This window comes from Bos mutus, chromosome 7 (assembly GCF_027580195.1).
Source record: "Bos mutus isolate GX-2022 chromosome 7, NWIPB_WYAK_1.1, whole genome shotgun sequence".
Lineage (NCBI taxonomy): Eukaryota > Metazoa > Chordata > Mammalia > Artiodactyla > Bovidae > Bos > Bos mutus.
The window spans coordinates 21,544,579-21,564,910 of NC_091623.1; the positions used below are offsets into that span (position 1 = coordinate 21,544,579).

General features: G+C 41.6%; 1 protein-coding gene across 1 annotated transcript in view; it reads left to right on the forward strand.

Annotated features, from left to right (window-relative positions):
• Positions 1–20,332, forward strand: part of ADGRV1 (adhesion G protein-coupled receptor V1) — a 542,489-nt gene that overhangs the window by 190,326 nt on the left and 331,831 nt on the right. Inside the window, 7 exon segments of the mRNA XM_070373127.1 lie at positions 2,828–3,029; positions 3,654–3,873; positions 6,221–6,460; positions 7,898–8,047; positions 9,062–9,535; positions 15,464–15,607; positions 18,411–18,585. Coding sequence (XP_070229228.1) covers positions 2,828–3,029; positions 3,654–3,873; positions 6,221–6,460; positions 7,898–8,047; positions 9,062–9,535; positions 15,464–15,607; positions 18,411–18,585 — 1,605 coding nt within the window.

Below are 20,332 nucleotides of genomic sequence, written 5' to 3' on the forward strand. Positions count from 1 at the left end.
AAATGAAATGGTTAGGAATAAGGCATTTAGAAAAATTATGATTAATTTTGGGATTATTGAAATGTTTATATTTTGAAGAGTTTTATGAGTATAGTTCTAATTTATGCAGTGTTTAATTTTCTTTGCAATTAAAAATGAATGGAATATTCACTTTCTAATGAATAATCACCTTTGAAACATTTTACTGAACTGCAGGCACAGGCAGTATCTGGACTCCCAGTCATCCCAATCATGCTTTCTTCAAACAGTTCCTAATAGCAGCTTGCCTTCTGTTGCCAATTCTCCCCTCATGTAGAAGTGGAATGTGGAATATATGATTATACATCCCATAGAAGGGTAGAAGAAGTTCGCTGCCTTTCTGTTTTTATTCAAAGGCAGAAAATGAATATACCTTTCAAAATAAACATTTTATCTTATTATTGCAATCAGTTTATCACCTTCATCGCCTCTGTCAAATTCTTTTGTTATCTGCCACTTTAAAGTTCATCAGAAATCACTTTAGGAGTGATTTATCATTGGCTTCATGGGTAGCATCATAGAAGACATCATCATTTTGCAGACTTCAGCCCACAGCAAGTAGAAGTCAGGCTGCCTTTTTACACCAAGGAAAAAATGGGGTCTTTTTTCTGTTCTCTGATTTCCGTTTGATTCACGGTCTTTGGGAAAATTTGGGGCAATGCACAGTGATAATTACAATGTAAATTCAGTATTACTTAGCCATGGCTGTTATGAACTCTACTAAATGATATTTTAATATACTGATATTAGTATAGCTGAAGAAGAAATAAACTTTTGAATAGAATTCTTAAGTTGAAATCAAACATTGAGGATATATGTTCAGATTTACAAGTAGATAGAAGGTGAAAAATGTAATAGAATCATATTTACATCTGGACTTTTAAAACACTTATATGATATAAATAACATGTACCTTATTTTTTAATGTTACCAATGTTTCAATTAAATATGCAGAAACAATCCAGAATGGTTTCCTTTGAGTACAGTATACATGTTTTAAGTGTTTTTTGTGTTCGTCTACCATTATCTACCACTTTGTCTACCAGTAAGGGTTAGTGGAGGTGATGGAATTCCAGTTGAGCTATTTCAAATCCTGAAAGATGATGCTGTGAAAGTGCTGCACTCAATATGCCAGCAAATTTGGAAAACTCAGCACTGGCCACAGGACTGGAAAAGGTCAGTTTTCATTCCCATCCCAAAGAAAGGCAATGCCAAAGAATGCTCAAACTACCGCACAATTGCACTCATCTCACACGCTAGTAAAGCAATGCTCAAAATTCTCTAAGCCAGACTTCAGCAGTACGTGAACCGTGAACTTCCAGATGTTCAAGCTGGTTTTAGAAAAGGCAGTGGAACCAGAGATCAAATTGCCAACATCCACTGGATCATTGAAAAAGCAAGAGAGTTCCAGAAAAACATCTATTTCTGCTTTATTGACTATGCCCAAGCCTTTGACTGTGTGGATCACAATAAACTGTGGAAAATTCTGAAAGAGATGGGAATACCAGACCACCTGACCTGCCTCTTGAGAAACCTATATGCAGGTCAGGAAGCAACAGTTAGAACTGGACATGGAATAACAGACTGGTTCCAAATAGGAAAAGGAGTACATCAAGGCTGTATATTGTCACCCTGCTTATTTAACTTATATGCAGAGTACATCATGAGAAGCACTGGGCTGGAAGAAGCACAAGCTGGAATCAAGATTGCCGGGAGGAATATCAATAACCTCAGATATGCAGATGACACCACCTTTATGGCAGAAAGTGAAGAGGAACTAAAAGCCTCTTGATGAAAGTGAAAGTGGAGAGTGAAAAAGTGGGCTTAAAGCTCAACATTCAGAAAACGAAGATCATGGCACCCGGTCCCATCACTTCATGGGAAATAGATGGGGAAACAGTGGAAACAGTGGCTGACTTTATTTTTCTGGGCTCCAAAATCACTGCAGATGGTGATTGCAGCCATGAAATTAAAAGATGCTTACTCCTTGGAAGAAAAGTTATGACCAACCTAGATAGGATATTCAAAAGCAGAGACATTACTTTGCCAACAAAGGTCCGTCTAGTCAAGGCTATGGTTTTTCCAGTGGTCATGTATGGATGTGAGAGTTGGACTGTGAAGAAAGCTGAGCGCTGAAGAATTGATGCTTTTGAACTGTGGTGTTGGAGAAGACTCTTGAGAGTCCCTTGGACTGCAAGGAGATCCAACCAGTCCATCCTAAAGGAGATCAGTCCTGGGTGTTCATTGGAAGGACTGATGCTGAAGCTGAAACTCCAATACTTTGGCCACCTCATGGGAAGAGTAGACTCATTGGAAAAGACTGATTCTGGGAGGGATTGGGGGCAGGAGGAGAAGGGGACAACTGAGGATGAGATGGCTGGATGGCATCACTGACTCAATGGACGTGAGTCTGAGTGAACTCCGGGAGTTGGTGATGGATAGGGAGGCCTGGCGTGCTGCGATTCATGGGGTCACAAAGAGTCGGACACAACTGAGCAACTGAACTGAACTGAAGGGTTATTTACTTGTATGTGGCACACAGAGGCAAAATGCCTTGCTGATGATTAAGTCAATGATTTAAATTCTAGCTTACACTGCTCACTATAACTTTCAACTTTTGACACACTGTATTTCTCCTAAAAAGTAAGTCATGAAGTGTTCGCTAATGGTTCTTTAAAGCGAGAAATGAACTGCAGAAAAATTGAGTGCTTGCATCATCCTGTTATATTTAATTGTCATGTTTAAGTGAACCATAGTAAAGTCAGTTTCTTTGGCTGGCATACCAATTCATTGCACATTCCTGTTCCAGTGGAGGAAGACATAGGGACGATCATGATTCCCGTGCAGAGGCTTCACGGCACTTACGGCCGTGTGACGGCTGATTTCGTCTCTCAGAGCTCCTCTGCGGTTCCTGGTGGTGTCGATTATGTACTGCATGGTAGTTCAGTCACCTTTCAGCATGGGCAGAACTTAAGTTTTATAAATGTTTCCATCATTGATGACGATGAAAGGTAATACTGTTTCGTATGTAACATGCACATTCGTAAATCATGAGTATTGTGTTTCGGTCTTTACCTATGTTTTGCACTGAAAATAGAATTTTAGATTATAGTTGTGCCCATGGAGAAATGAGTAAGGAATTCTAGGGGGTGGGATACTGGAGTAGGGTACTGGCGCAGGGTTCTGGCGTAGGGTACTGGCGTAGGGTACTGGCGTAGGGTACTGGGCGCAGGGTAATGGAGTAGGGTACTGGCGCAGGGTACTGGCGCAGGGCAAAAGGGACTGAGAGACCGTAGTGATTATGCGTCACTTTTTCTCAAACAGAAGAAGAAATACTGATTTTTGTTCTTCTAGATTGAAAAGTCTATAGTTAGAATGTGGAAACATCCTGCACATCATTTCCTTAAGTCATTAAACAATTAAAAAGAAGGGCAGAAAATCTAATAACTTGCAGGTTATGTAATAGTGGAGTTGATCATTTCACGCTTCTAGCTAAGCACCCTCTCCTTAGTGCTTGGTGTGTGACTACTGTGCCTTGAATATGTATGACCAATTTGGAAAATGACTAGTTATTTGGGTTTTAGAAGCATTTTATTATGTTTAGACTCACAGAATTGCTCTTTCTTGCTATGCAGTGAATTTGAGGAGCCCATTGAAATCATGCTCATTGGAGCTACTGGCGGAGCGGTCCTTGGGCGCCACCTAGTGTGCAGAGTCACGATTGCCAAGAGTGACTCTCCTTTCGGTGTAATAAGATTTCTCAATCAAAGCAGAGTTTCTGTTCCTAATCCCAATTCCACAATGGTTTTACCCTTGATGCTGGAGAGGACCGGAGGACTCTTGGGAGAGATTCAGGTAGAGTTATTTTTTCCCCCATGATTTTTAAAATATATTTCTCAAATATATTCATTTATTCCCAGTCAGTAATATTTATTGATTACCAAGTAGATGTAAAGCAGTTTCCAAATCCTGTGAAATACATAAAATGTATGAGGTATCCAGCTGCCTTCAGGGTACTCTTGAGAGAAAGTTAACAGTTAAATGAAGGATTTTGGTAAAATTCATTTTGTCAACAAGTACATTTGTTGAGTGCTTTCCATGTGCCAGACCCTGTCACAGTCCCTGAGAACACACAGGTTAGGAGGACACAGTTCGTCCCTGCTCTCTTAGAATTGTAAAACAATAAGCAAACAGATTGCTATAAACTTCCGTCTTAGAACTGCTTTTGCTGCATCCCACAGATTTTGGATCGCTGTGTTTTTGCTGTCGTTTGTTTCTCGGTCTTTTTTGATTTCCTCTTTGATTTCTTCAGTGATCCATTGGTTGTCTAGTAACATTGTTTACTGCCGGCTACCCTTGATTAGATGGTAAGGGTGTGATATTTAAGATGAAAGAGGTGCGCATGTAACCATTAGGGGGCTGAGCGTTTGGGCAGAAGAATGAGACAGTGCAGATCTACAGACCTGGTATGCTTGCGGTGCGAAGAGGTCCACGAGGTGGGTGGGCTTGGAAATGAAGGGATAACAGCCCAAGTTAGATCACAGGGGCCTGTAGGTGTTGGACCTCAGAGAACTTTCTCAATCAGACTGAAGATGAGTTGAAGTGCCAGTAGGATGCCATTGGAGAGTTTTAAGGAAAGGAATGATATCAGTGTCACCGGGTCGTCGGCTCACTTAGAACCGCCGAGAAGGAAGTAGGTTGTCTAAAAGCCAGAGTAGGAGCAGGGAGGGGAGTGAGAAGCGTGTCACCCTCTAGAGCCCACAGCAGAACTAACAATGGCTCAGACAGGGAGAGAGGTCGAGATGGCCAGGCGTATTCTAGAGGTTGAGGGTATTTTGGAGGAAAAATACACGAGGGCCGATGGAGCCTGAGGGACAGAGAGGAATAAAGGATAACCTAGAAATTTTAGAGGAGCAACTGGTTACATTGTAATGCTGTTTATCAAGATGTGGCAGCTTGGGGAAAAGTAAGAGTTCTGCTTTGGCTTTGTTGATTTGGGATAGCGGCAGGACACCCCAGTGCAAGGGTCAGGAAGGCAGTGGGGTGTGCAGGTATGGGTTGGGGGAGATCAGGGCTGCAAACACCGATCTGAAAGATGGGACACACTCGGAGGCATTTGAAACTCTGAGGCCTGAGGAGTGTAGACAGGGATAGAAAAGAGAGAGACCCAAGTCCTGGGCCCCCAGCATTTATGGATTTGAGGAGGGAGAGCCAGCCAAGAAGACTGAGATGTAGAGAAGGAAAATTAGGACGACTTGTGCCAGATAAGTATCATGTAAGCCAAGGAAGATGGGACACAGTGTTTCCAGAGAAAGAAGTGGTCAGCTGTGTCTCATGCCGATCAAAGATCAAAGAAGCAAAGACAAGTGGATGTGAAAAGTATATAATTCTTTATGGATGTGAAAAGTATATAATTTTAAATTACACAAACTTTAAATGATGCCTTTGTTGCAACATAAAAATTCTGTTTAACTCTGAACATTTCTGTTTTTCTTATACTAGGTTATTTAAGTGTACTTGTTGCTGCATACCCAACACTTTTCACTTGATTCAGATAGGTTTTGATGAACAGAACCTGTGCACTAGCAAGACAGTTTGTACTTGTATTTATCAGAGTTTGTATGTGTGCTCAGTTGCTTAGTCAGGTCTGATTCTGTGGCCCCATGGACTGCAGCCCGCCAGGCTTCTCTGTCCATGGGATTCTCCAGGCAAGAGTACTGGAGTGGGTTGCCATTTCCTCCTGTAGGGGGTGTTCCCGACCTGGGGTTTGAACCTGGGTCTCCTGCTTTGGCAGGCAGATTCTTTACTACTGAGCCACCTGGAAAGCCCTATAAAGTTTTTATTACTCATATATAAATATATATATATATGTTTAGAGTATGTACTTTTGTATTTTTGGTATCCTGTGATGGTGACAAATGACCAGGTATTCAGATTTTCATTACTTATTAGACGTTGTTGCTCATGAAAATGGGTATTCTATAGATTACATAGTTTATGTTTGTAAAGATTATTTTAAACAACATGAGTTGATAACATAGGACTTTGTGGGAGATATTCTAGAATAACTTTCACATGTATGTATATATTTTTAATACTGTGTGTATATTTTTAATATATACTATATGTATATATTTTTATCCTGCAGAGTAATTCTTTGTTTAAAGCTGATTGTTTTCTTTAAAAAACAAACACCCTGCAGGTGAACTGGGAGATCGTAGGACCCAATTCTCAGGAAGCCTTACCATCACAGAATCGAGACATCGCAGACCCAGTGAGCGGGTCCTTCTCTTTTGGAGATGGGGAAGGTGGAGTGAGAAGCATCATTCTCGTTATCTACCCACATGATGACATTGAAATTGAAAAGACTTTCATTATTAAACTTGAACTTGTGAGAGGAGAAGCTCAATTAGACTCCACAGCTAAAGATGTTACATTAACAGTAAGTCTGACTTTATTTTTCCCACAGAATTTAGGCTTTAAAGGATCTTTCAGAAAACGTGCTTACATTTGTTGAAACTCTATGGGCTTATAATGAATTAAAAGTTATAAAACCCAATGAAGTCGTAGTAATTCCTGTGGGTCAGATGTTCTGGTTGTTATATTAGTTTATTACATAACCTGATTATTGGTAATTTTTTAAGATACTGAGAAATAGTTATTTTACACTTTTTGAGAAAATTTGATGCTTTGGGGAGATTTGGCACTTTTCAAGAGGAGGCATTTGTTGTATCATAAACATTGGATATCTTTGCCATTAAAGGGTGTCAGAGTTCACAGGTAATCACAAGTCAGACTGTTGAAAGGAAGAATGGTACTTTTTCAGTCAGTGCAGTGATGGTGTGAGTCAGATCTAGATACAGTTTATTTGGTATGAATCACCCAGTCCATTGGGGCAGAAAATCCTGGAGACCAAAGTTACCAAAAAAAAGGTAGAGAGATGCACCTTGTTCTAAGTTTGGAAAAGCCTGTTTTATATGGGGTCTGTATCAATCAGATACAGAGAACTGGAGAACTGAAACTGTTAATGTTGGGAGACAGATATGAAGAAAGAAAGACATTCTGTAAGGAATTATATCCCATAACTGTGGGGCTGGCAAGTCAGAATCCGTAAAACAGGTAGAAGGAATCCATAAAGCAGAATCCATAAAGCAGGCAGGAAGCTCAGGAACGAACTGAAGTTGCCTTCTTGAGTCTGAATTTTGTGGCGCAGGCCAGCAGGCTGGAAATGCACGCAGGATTCCTAAATTGTGGTCTTGAGGCAGAATTCCTTTTTCTTTGGGAGGCCTCAGTGTTTAAAGCTTCCATCTTATTGGATGAGGTCCATCCACATTACTGAGAATAGTTTTATTGACTTTGTTAGCTGGTTGTCAGTTTTAACCACATCTAAAATATCATTACAGCAACATCTGGATATCATTTGAGCAAACAGTTGGACACTTTAGCCTAGTCAGGCTGACACATAAAATTAACCATCACGGGGCCATTACCTCTCTCCATATTATCACTATAAATGCATCATAACCAGTAGAAAGAGGTTGGCTAAACTTAACTGGTTAAATGAGGTGAACATGAGGTGAGTAAAGCTAATTCAAGCTTTGAAGTTCTATCCTTTTGAGGTTCTACAAATTGTCACTTTCTGAACACTTATTCCCCTTATCCTTGAGGAGTAAGAACCTTCTTGCTTTAGGTAACCGTCAGGGAAATGAAGGTTTTTAAAAGTTACATAGCCAGATACAATCATGCCCAAGAGTCGCGACTGTGTTTCTTTCATCCCCTCAGTTTGTCTTGTACATACACAACGTATCAGGGCACTGAACTTGGATGCTGTGATTTCGTCCATAGTTGATACAATGTCTCCCCTCTGCTCTCTTTCTAGATAGAGAAGTTTGGTGATCCTAATGGAGTGATTCAGTTTGCTCCTGAGTCTTTGTCCGAGGAGACCTATTTGGAACCATCCACTCTGGAAGGGCCCCTGATCATTACCTTCTTTGTCAGAAGAATCAAGGGTGTTTCAGGAGAGATCATGGTACCGTTTTTCTTTGGATTTTTAAGCAGAGTAATCGTTTGCCTGATGGTTGTGGTTGAGAAGAACAGAGAAACTGTGTGTTCTGGAGAATTAGAGTTTTTGATAAACTGAAGCGACATGAATTTTCACACATGCTGAGGTTCACCGAGGCCCCTTTGGGCTGGCTCGCTGGCACCAACCTCTGGTTATCTCTTTAAATATTCATTTGCAGTTAGGTTAAAAAGATCTTTCTCATATTTAATCACAAAGAATATGATTGAACTATTTTGTAATTTATTGTTTGCTATAATGTGAAGCTTTTTCTACTTAACAAGACTATCCATGATTTTTACAAATTGCTTAATATATTCTTTATTCTCAATATCATTGAGATGTCCTTATAAATTATCAAGATATTCATTGAACAGGTCAAGGTTATTTGTTTGCTAGCTAAATTTGTTTTGTGAAATGTCTCTATAAACTTAGCTTTTCCCCTGTACTGGAGATTAATTGTTACTTTTCTTCAGTTGAAACTTTATGGATATAAAAAATTTTTGGAAAATAAATTTTTTAGAGATTTTTTTGGGAGAAATTCTTAATTTTTAAAATGTTAGGTATCCTCTTTTTATTAAAAAACAAACAGAAACAAATTCAAATGTGAATATCAGATTATCTGCTTACGTTTTACCCTCAAACACGGTCTTGGTTCACTGTTGAATGTACTTGTGGAACTGGTATGGTATTTTAAAGTTAACTTGTTTCTCTTTATCTTTTCAAATTATGTTTATTAATTTAGAAGCAGGTGAAATGAGATTTTGTCATCCTGTCCTGCAAATGGCATATAATAGCCTGAAAGAGTTAAGACAGTTTCTGAATTACTTAAGTAGAGATACTTGGAAAATTTAAATTTGAATATATTGATGCACACTTATATAGGGAAGCTTTTTATATATAATTGAGGTAAACGAATTTAAGGGATTTTGATTAAAAACACTGTGTTATATAACTTTGTTGGTTTTCTTCCTTTTGTTTTAGGTTTATTGGGAATTAAGTAGTGAGTTTGATATTACTGGAGACTTTCTTTCTACAAAAGGAAGTTTCACCATTGCTGATGGAGAAAGTGAAGCCAGCTTTGATGTTCATTTGCTGCCAGATGATATTCCTGAGATAGAGGAAGTGTATGTGCTCCAGCTTGTTTTAGTAAAGGGAGGAGCAAAACTGGATACAGAAAAATGTGTCATTCGGTTCTCTGTTTCTGCAAATGACGACCCGCATGGAATTTTTGCCCTGTATTCAGATCATCAGTCCATACTTATTGGGCAGAACCTTCGTAGATTCATCCAAATTAATGTAACCCGGCTTGCGGGCACATTTGGAGATGTGGCTGTTAGATATCGAATATCATCTGACTCTAAGGAGCAGTCTGTTGTTACAGAAAATGCAGAGAGGCAGTTGGTGGTCAGAGATGGTACCAGATATAAAGTGGACTCAGTGCCAGTCCAGAGTCAGGTTTGTAGCATCTCTTTCGTTTTTCCAGTCATTCTGAAAGACTCCTTCAAGAAAACCCTTGTTAATCTCATGATCAGTTTAAAATCTGATTGAGATATTTAAATGGAACCGTGGAAAATGCCTTAGAAAATGCATAGTAATTTTTGGGTAATACATATACTGCTGCTAAGTCGCTTCAGTCATGTCCGACTCTGTGCGACCCCATAGACGGCAGCCCACCAGGCTCCCTTGTCCCTGGGATTCTCCAGGCAAGAACACTGGAGTGGGTTGCCATTTCCTTCTCCAACGCATGAAGTGAAAAGTGAAAGTGAAGTCGCTCAGCCGTGTCTGACTCTTAGCAACCCCATGGACTGCAGCCTACCAGGCTCCTCCGTCCATGGGATTTTCCAGGCAAGAGTACTGGAGTGGGGTGCCATTGCCTTGGTATTTGCAAATTATAAGTAAATAAGTATCTGTTCCTTCCTAGAGATAAAATATATTTGTCTAGATAGTAGAAGGCAGTTATTTAGTTCTTCAGAATTCCAGGAATTGTTCCAAGTGCTGCACACACTCACATTACACACACATGTACACACTGGATGCTTATTGAGGGGGAGATATTTGTAGGCTTCCTTGTGCTCCTATCTGGAGAAGGAAATGGCAACCCACTCCCGTATTCTTACCTGGAGAATTCCATGGATGGAGGGGCCTGGTGGGCTACAGTCCATGGGGTCACAAAGAGTCGGACACGACTGAGTGACTAACACTTGTGCTCTTACCGAAGAGCAGTGCAGTGAGAGATGGATACATGTTTCCTGGGGTCTGATGGGGCTACATGGAATCTGCTCTTCTCTCCTTAAAAATCTGCCACCCAGGAAGTCAGCTATGGGTTTTTTTGTTAATGAAGAGAGAGGACAGCAAACTATTCTGCCAACATATCAGGTGAGAGTGGCAGGAACCAAGTGGGTGCCCAGCAACCTTTCTCACTCTGAGCCACAGAAAGTGATTTGAGGGACTCTTTGTCTCAATCCTTCCAAGAGGATACCTAATGTCATTCCATATGCACGGGAGAGCAGTTCATTTATTTCACACATGGGATGCAATGCAGCAGTGGGGATTCCTATTTCATGCCCGTGAAAGTCTGTGCAAGAGGGTAGCCAGATTGGAGTTGTCTCGAAAATGGTATGAGGTGGATTATGAAGTTAGGAGACAGTAAAAAAGGTCATTGGAAGAGTGTGTGTTTCTGTGGTGGAATGGCGATGAGCTGAATTCTGAAGTCTTTGATGAACATACAGATGGATTCCATGAAAGGTGAAACGTTTGGGTGCCTGCCAGTGTTATTCAGGAAAGGACTACAGAAGTGAGGCAAGACCCTTGTCATTCTTCCTCAACGCAACTCCCCATCTGCTCCAGAGGTACCGGAAGATTGGTGGAAAGGTCCAAGAAGGGCTGGAGAAGCACTAAAAAGTCATGCCTGATCCCTTTCCCACCTTAGATCTTTAGCTGTGGATTGAGCAAGAACTGGGATAAATAGAGGAGCTTTAATGGAGTGTGAGATGAAAGTTTTTACTGGTATGGATCTGGCCTTTACCTTCATAAAAAATGACAGGAGGCTTTGAGATCTACACACAACATTGTCAAAGATAAGAGGACAGAAATGAAACAGCTTCCTGTCTATAGTCCACTAAGTTCAGCCCACTCAGGAATGGATGACATTTAAGCCTATGATCCATAGAAAATTGGCTACCTTTTGACATCTTATACTAATTGGTACCTACTATACAGCCTTTTGATCTTTTTGTGCGCTCGAGTTTTTTACTTTTGCTGTTGAATCAGCTGGGAAAATGGAGGCATCTTAGTGAGCCCTGGGATCCATGGTTATTCCTACATCCCTGAAGTTGTTTAAGAAATTGACTCAATAACATGGCTTTGTTGTATCAATTTTTGAATTCATGTCCTATATCCCCCAGTTCTCAAGACTGGAATAAACAGTGCAAAGCTGGGGAAATGAGAGATGGATTAAGGTAATCAGAATATTATTATATCAAGTCTCATTCACAAATTAGAAGAGTTTAAAAAAAAAACTGTGTGCTTTAGTTATGTACTTGAAATATTTTCCCATAACGATCTGTGTAACATTAGCTTCTGAACACACTCAAGTTCAAATCTCTGTTATTGAGCCCTAGGAGGTCTTCCTTTAACTTTTCTAGGAATAGCTGTGTATTTTTTTATACACGTTTCACTTAGCAATAAGGCATGCCACAGTGAAGGTTATGCTATTCTTTTACAATGTGGATAATACAAATTCAGTTCAGTTCAGTCGCTCAGTCGTGTCCAACTCTTCACGACCCCATGAACTGCAGCATGCCAGGCCTCCCTGTCCATGACCAACTCCTGGAGTTTACCCAAACTCATGTCCATTGAGTCAGTGCTGCCATCTAACCATCTTATCCTCTGTCGTCCCCTTCTCCTCCTGCCTTCAATCTTTCCCAACATCAGGGTCTTTTCGAATAAGTCAGCTCTTTGCATCAGGTGGCCAAAGTATTGGAGTTTCAGCTTCAACATCAGTCCTTCCAGTGAACACCCAGGACTGATTTCCTTTAGGATGGACAAATTACTCTCTGACTAATTACATAAGAAAGCTGAAATATATGATATATATATATCATATATGTTTATCTCACAGGGAGTAAGATCCTTGGTCTGCCTAGCTTTTAGATTATCTCTTGGGGTACCTGAGACATTTTGAAGGATGATCATCCTCTTTTCCTTTCACTTTGAATGCTTAATGGTACAGTTTATAAAGATCTTAACTTGCCTAATACCTTAACTTTCCTTTGAGGTATCTATGGATATCTTCATATCTGTTCTGAACCTATATTAATTATTTTTACTATTTCTATTTTCAATAAAGAGTAGCAAAAGTTTACTAGCTTGCACATACATGAAAGCTTCCTCTTATTGGCATGCTTTAACATCGTTCATTAATATGATTAAATTCATATTTCATGGGTTCCTTCTGTCTCTTACATTCCGGGATGTGTGGTGTAGGCTGCTCCTAGATGATTAGGTGTTGCTGTGTGTGTTAGTCTCCAAGGTGACCCTTTAGGGCCAAGTGTGACACATGCTAAAGCGAGGGGAAGATTTCCCCAGTGGTCCCTTTCTTGCCTCACAGCCTGGGTGCTCTTGAAGTTTGGGATGTTAGTTACAAGTTACATACAATTGTCCCTGCTGTGCCCTCCTGATAAATGTTAGGATTTCAGCTGGGTCAGCCACGGAGAAGGACCTTCAAGTGGGTGTTGGAACAGAGGGAGTATCCATTAGGTTCTGAAAACTAGAAGACTCTTGATGTTGGTTTAACATGAGGGTTAGAGAGTGAACAGTTCACCATCTGGTTAACAAGGTTCACGACAGGCTTCTTAGATGAAGTGACGGTAAGAAGCCCTGGTACACTAAAGAAACCTATGTTTAAGAGAACTTAGAATGCAAGATAAGATTATATCCATTGTTGTCATTTATTCAAGTATTTACGGGGCACTTAGCACGGGTCAGCGTTTGTGAGAAGCACCGCAGACACAGTGATCATGGGGTGTAATCCCTATTGTCACACTGCTCCCTGTCGATGCAGGAGAAGGCCCTTTAACAGCCAGTTATAAAAGTGAGTGAGTAGGCAGTATTCCAGAGAAGGCAATGGCACCCCACTCCAGTCCTCTTGCCTAGAAAATCCCATGGACGGAGGAGCCTAGTAGGCTGCGGTCCATGGAGTTGTGAAGAGTGGGACATGACTGAGCAACTTCACTTTCACTTTTCACTTTCATGCATTGGAGAAGGAAATGGCAACCCACTCCAGTGTTCTTGCCTGGAGAATCCCAGGGACGGGGCAGCCTGGTGGGCTGCCATCTATGGGGTCACACAGAGTCGGACATGGCTGAAGCGACTTAGCAGCAGCAGCAGCAGCAGCAGCAGGCAGTATTCAAGATGCACACAGGATATTATGGGCGAGTAAATTCTATTCGTGCCAAAAGCCATCAAGAATGATGGGCAATCTGTAGAGTGGTTCTGTGATGCTCTCCTGGGTCCAGAACGTGAGAGGGCATAACAGAACATGCTCGACTCCTAAAAACCTTTAAGTTCCTTTTCAAATTAGTCACCCTGCTTTCCTTCTGTAGGCAAACCAGCATTTCCCCAAATGCCCCGTTGACTCCTGTTCAAACTTTAATGTTTCATTACCGCAGGCTGGGGTCCTGCCACGCCACACGGGTCCTTGTGCCGAATGGGCCAGTGAACGGAGCTGGGTGGCAAGGCACAGATGCCTGGGTGCTTTGAGCTGACATCTGGCCCTTCATTTTTTAGGATGTGGGGATAAAAAATGCTTAGCTGCCCACCCAGTGAACTGCATGGGGAGAGGGCATTCCTTCAAGGAGAGGAGGGAAGCACACGACTGAAGCCAGGAGACTGATTTATGTCTTGTTTCCTCAGCCCTTGATCTGTGCTTCATGTTCAGTGAATGTCATTTTGAAAAAATGAAGATTGATCGAATGAGTAAAACATCTGTTCCCCTCATGTTGCACATTTGAAACCACCATAGGACATATTTTACATATTTGGGTGGTTTGATATGTGTTTAAGTACATTACACTTAAAAGAAGGACAGACCTCACAGAAATGGTTATTTTTACATCCAGGAAAGATGTATAGAGTCATTAGTAATATTCTAGGTTATGGCAGCGTATCCATTATCATTAGCAAGGTTTCTATGGGCAAATATAAGTGCTAAAAAAAATCTCTGTAAAATAATGGTGGTAGTGGTGGTGGTGGTGGTTTTGTTGCTAACTCGTGTCCAACTCTTGGGATCCCGTGGAAGGACCGTAGCCTGCCAGGCTCTTCAGTCCATGGGATTCTCCAGGTAAAAATACTGGAATAGGTTACCATCTCCTTCTCCACTGTAAAGTAATACAAGTTTTCAAATTCAGGATTTCCCTATTTTGTTGGATTCTAAAACTTTGAAAATTGGTAGTCTAATATATGGTGTTAGAAGTTTTTATTTGTCCAAAATATTCGGATAATCAGTGTACCTAAATCATTATCTGTTTTGAGTAAATGTCATTAGAGTTCTTAGTTCCTACCCAGTGAAGAAGGAGAAAGTGAGTTTTGCTGGTTTTAGAAGCTGACACTTTTCACCACTGTGCTCTCTCCATTCCTGGAACACGTGATTCTATCACTGAGACTCCTGGGATTCTCATCATTCTTCAGGTCATCCAGGCTTCCCTGGTAGCTCAGCTGGTAAAGAATCCTCCTGTAGTGCAGGAGACCCTGCTTCAATTTCTGGGTCTAGAAGATTCCCTGGAAAAGGGATAGGCTACCACTGCAGTATTCTTGGGCTTCCTTGGTGGCTCAGCTGGTAAAGAATCTGCCCACAATGCAGGAGACCTGGGTTCGATTCCTGGGTTGGGAAGATCCCCTGGAGAAGGCACAGGCTACCCACTCCAGTATTCTTGGGCTTCCTTGGTGCCTCAGATGGTAAAGAATCTGTCTGTAATGCAGGAGACCTGGGTTCTATCCCCGGGTTGGGAAGATTCCCCTGGAGGAGGGCATGGCAACCCACTCCAGTAATTTTGCCTGGAGAATCCCCATGGACAGAGGAGCCTGGCGGGCTACAGTCCATGGGGTTGCAAAGAGTTGGACACTTAGCTGAGCGACTAAGCACAGCATGCACAGGCATAGACAGTGAATTTGAAAATTTTGGGTATTTTTAAAAATAATATTTGACTCTCACTCTTAGCCTAAAAGTCTTCATCATGGGCCTTTGTTTTATAATGTGGGGGAAAGGGCATATATTGATGAAACTGATACAAAATGAGGCAAGTAATAATGACTCACATCACATGTCAGTATTTTTCTTTGAAAATTATTATTTGCTAATAAAAAAGTCACTTACACTGTTTATAGGTCTTCCTACCTCTGGGCTCGAATTTCACCTTACAGCTGGTGACCGTGATGCTTGTTGGTGGAAGTTTCTATGGCGTGCCCAAAATTCTCCAGGAAGCAAAATCCGCCGTCCTTCCAGTTCCAGAGAAAGCTGCCAATTCTCAGGTACTTGGCACAGGGTGTGGTACTCCCCCAGAACCACTAGAGGGCCACTCTTACAGAAGGGACTAAGATTCTTAGAGTTTGATTTCTTAAATCTATGTAATCCTATGAATATCAAATTTAAGCATTATGGATACCCTATATGAAAAGAATTCGGCAATTTTTGTCAGTAGGTGGAAAACCATATCTCCTTTTTTGAGTTTAAAAAAGTCTGTATCTTGTAGAATGTAAAGTATAGAATTTTAAAAATAACGGTCACCTGGAGTCAAAACTTGTTTTTTTCCCCATAATGAGTATTTAATATTGAGGCATTTTATGCTAAAAAGTTAAAATTAGAATGAAGCATCAATTAATATTTCAGACTTTCTCATTTACTGACATTGTGAACATTTAATCCGTGGGGCTCTTTTTACTGTGGCAAGCTTGTGTTGCTGCTGCTAAGTCGCGTCAGTCATGTCCGACTCTGTGCGACCCCATAGACGGCAGCCCACCAGGCTCCCTTGTCCCTGGGATTCCCCAGGCAAGAACACTGGAGTGGGTTGCCATTTCCTTCTCCAATGTGTGAAAGTAAAAAGTGAAAGTGAAGTCGCTCAGTCATGTCCGACTCTTCTCGACCCCATGGACTGCAGCCCACCAGGCTCCTCCGTCCATGGGATTTTCCAGGAAGGAGTACTGGAGTGGGGTGCCATCGCCTTCTCTGAAGCTTGTGCTGATGTAGATGAATGCTAGTGGCACCCTTAGGGATTTGAATCTTCTGCCTAAGTTCATTGTAGGGAAGATTGTTCCCCAATCTCTTCATAATTCACTTGAGAACAAAGAATGCCCTGAGGGCTTTGCTTCCTGCATAGGCCAGTTCTGTCAGTGTGGGAACAAGACAGGGCTGCTGTCTCTGGCTGTGGTACCATGTGTGTTTTATAAACTGTGAGAAGATGCCAGCCTGCATCCCACTCCCTCGGGTGGGGGCTCCTTCAGCTTGACCAGGAAGTGGGCATGACGTCTGTCCAGATAGACACTCGAGGCAGGAGAGTTAAGGCCTGGCCAACGGCTTATTAACAGGGTCTGTGGCCATAAAGGGGATGGTCTTCAAGTTACTACCTCCTGGGCTGCTGCTTCCCCGGGAATGAATCTGCTTTGCCCCTAAAGTGGAACCCACAGCGTTAAAAATAACTGAGCGGGATGGTTTTTGTCTGCAGCTCCTCTGTTCAAGAGGGAGTGAGATTTTAGCGTATAATGCTTTGCCGTTTTATCTTCTTTTGTTCGTAGGTCGTTATAACAAAGATTCCTTTCAACCTGAACCATTCATTTGGTGTAGTGAATTATTTTCTGCTCCTTGTCTCTGCTTGTTGTCACAACACTGTGTCACTGGGCTAGATCACAGCCAGTCATAGGGTATTCCTGTCCGTGGTGTATCCTTCTATACTCCTTACCAGTATTTGAGTGTGTGTGTATGTGTGTGTGTGTGCACACATGTGATGTTGCTAGGATACTTTCAAACAGCCTTTAACCATGTAGTGAGCACGAGCTGACATACACTACAGATTTTGGCAGTTGCTAAGCAGAAGGCTTGCTGTAATAGGGAATCTAGATGGGTGTCAAGTTGAAGTTGTTGGTTTTCTTTTCTGTGCCTTCAGAAGCGGTCCTGTGGCCCTGTCTCACGCTTTTCTGCTCCTCTCCAGTCCAATTTAAAATGGGGAGAATGAGTCTTAATATAGAACTGTCGATCCCATGGTGTCCCAAATCGATGGATATTGGGGCCAAAAGAGGTAAACTAAGTTGTCCAAATAATAGCGTGAAGCCAGGAATCTGGTTTTATTTCTATTCTCTGACCAGAACTTATTTTATCTATAAATCCTGGGGTACTCTGGGAAGGTTGGCCCTGAAAACCAGATCTTACTTTATGTGGATGAAAAATACCATTATTTAAAAAAATCTTTGAAGCTGTCTGATCCTCAAAAAAAAGATATTAAATTGAATCAAAGTCTGAAAAAATCCTTAATAGAAAATCTAGTTCATGGTGCTCACTTTATAAATTTATTGTTGTATTTCAGTAAGAAGTCAAAGTTTAGTTTTAAACAAAACAGTTTATAAAGACCCATCAGTTCAGTTCAGTCGCTCAGTCGTGTGATCCCATGGACTGCAGCATGCCAGGCCTCCCTGTCCATCACAAACTCCTGGAGTTTACTCAAACTCATGTCCATTGTGTCGGTGATGCCATACAACCATCTCATCCTCTGTTGTCCCCTTCTCCCGCCTTCAATCTTTCCCAGCATCAGGGTCTTTTCCCAAGAATCAGCTCTTTGCATCAGGTGGCCAAAGTATTGGAGTTTCAGCTTCAGCATCAGTCCTTCCAATGAATATTCAGGACTGATCTCCTTTAGGAGGGACTGGTTGGATTTCCTTGCAGTCCAAGAGACTCTCAAGAGTCTTCTCCAACACCACAGTTTAAAAGCATCATTTCTTCGGCGCTCAGCTTTCTTTATAGTCCCATATAAAGACCCATGGCAAGTCATCAAAATGCTATTTTTAATCTTTTCATTTAACCATAATTACAACTGTATTTTTAGATACTGTTAATTCAGAATTCACATTTTGATAAAAAAAAAAAAACTATAACTATAATCAAAATTATAAATAGGATACATTTTCAAATTTCAGGTGCCATTTCTTAAATACTACTCTTAATCGAAAGTATTTTAGAGCAAAGAAATATATTGTGTAAACAAACAGAAAGTTGACTTTTAACCCACTCCTCAGAAAACAGGAACCTTTAGAGAAAAGAAAATATTCTAAGCATGTTTTCTCTCAGGTTGGGTTTGAGTCTACTGCTTTTCCACTCACGGACATCGCTGCCGGGACAAGCCAAGCTGTGATTTCTAGGAGAGGCACGTATGGCTCTCTCAAGGTTTCCTGGGCGGCTGGATACGTTCCTGGGTCAGAAATCCCTGAATTCACTACTGTTGGCAACATGACCCCCAAAGTAGGTGAGTTGTGTCTTTTCTAGGATTTTGTCTATAGAATATGGAAATGTATCATTGGCCACTGATTTTCTTGAATCCTCTTTACTCTGGACAGTGAATGAGCTAGCTGTTTGCCTTCTAATGCAGTCTTCTCATATTTAAGTGATCAGAATTGCACTGAAATTAACAACGTCATACCTCACCTGAAAATGATGGTCATAAGTAGCCGGCTCTGTTTAAACATGTTGTTGTTCAGTCGCTGTCATGTCCGATTCGTTGCTACCCCAGGGACTGTAGCTTGCCAGGCTCCTGTGTCCATGGGATTTCCCAGGCAAGAATATTGGAATGGGTTGCCATTTCCTACTCCAGAAGATCTTCTTGATCCAGGGTTTAAATCCACATCTCCTGCATAGCAGGGAGATTCTTTACCACTGAGCCACCTGGGAAACCCCAGGTTTATACAGGAGGAGTTTGTGAAAAGTAACTCTAAAGACCTGATGTGGCCCATGTGTGTCTGTCGCTTAGTCACGTCTGACTCTTTGCAACCCCTTGGACTGTAGCCCGTGAGGCCCCTCTGTCCAGGGGGTTCTCCAGGGAAGAATAATGGAGTGGGTAGCCATTTCCTTCTCCAGGGGATCTTCCTGACCCAGGGATCGAACCTGGGTCTCCTGCATTGCAGGCACATACTTTACCATCTGAGCGTTCAGTTCAGTTCAGTTCACTCACTCAGTCGTGTCCGACTCTTTGCGACCCCGTCGACCAGGGCACGCCAGGCCTCCCTGTCCATCACCGACTCTCGGAGTTCACTCAGACTCATGTCCATTGTGTCCATGATGCCATCCAACCATCTTATCCTCTGTTGTCCCCGTCTCCTCCTGCCCTCAATCTTGCCAGCATCAGGGTCTTTTCAAATGAGTCAGCTCTTCGCATCAGGTGGCCAAAGTATTGGAGTTTCAGCTTCAACATCAGTCCTTCCAATGAACACCCAGGACTGATGTCCTTTAGAATGGACTGGTTGGATCTCCTTGAGTCCAAGGGACTCTCAAGAGTCTTCTCCAACACCACAGTTCAAAAGCATCAATTCTTCGGCGCTCAGCTTTCTTTATAGTCCAACTCTCACATCCATACATGACTACTGGAAAAACCATAGCCTTGACTTTGTTGGCAAAGTAATGTCTCTGCTTTTTAATATGCTGTCTAGATTGGTCGTAACTTTCCCTCCAAGGAGTAAGCGTCTTTTAACTTCATGGCTGCACGCCCCCCAAAATAAAGTCTGACACTGTTTCCACTGTTTACACATCTATTTCCCATGAAGTGATGGGACTGGATGTCGTGATCTTAGTTTTCTGAATGTTGAGCTTTAAGCCAACATTTTCACTCTCCTCTTTCACTTTCATCAAGAGGCTGTTTAGTTCTTCTTCACTTTCTGCCGTAAGAGTGGTGTCATCTGCATATCTGAGGTTATTGATATTTCTCCCAGCAATCTTGATTCTAGCTTGTGCTTCATCCAGCCCAGCGTTTCTCATGATGTACTCTGCATATAAGTTAAATAAGCAAGGTGAAAATATACAGCCTTGACGTCCTCCTTTTCCTATTTGGAACCAGTCTGTTATTCCATGTCCAGTTCTAACTGTTGCTTCCTGACCTGCATACAGATTTCTCAAGAGGCAGGTCAGGTGGTCTGGTATTCCCATGTCTTTCAGAATTTTCCACAGTTTATTGTGATCCACACAATCAAAGCGCATAGTCAGTAGAGCACAAGTAGATGTTT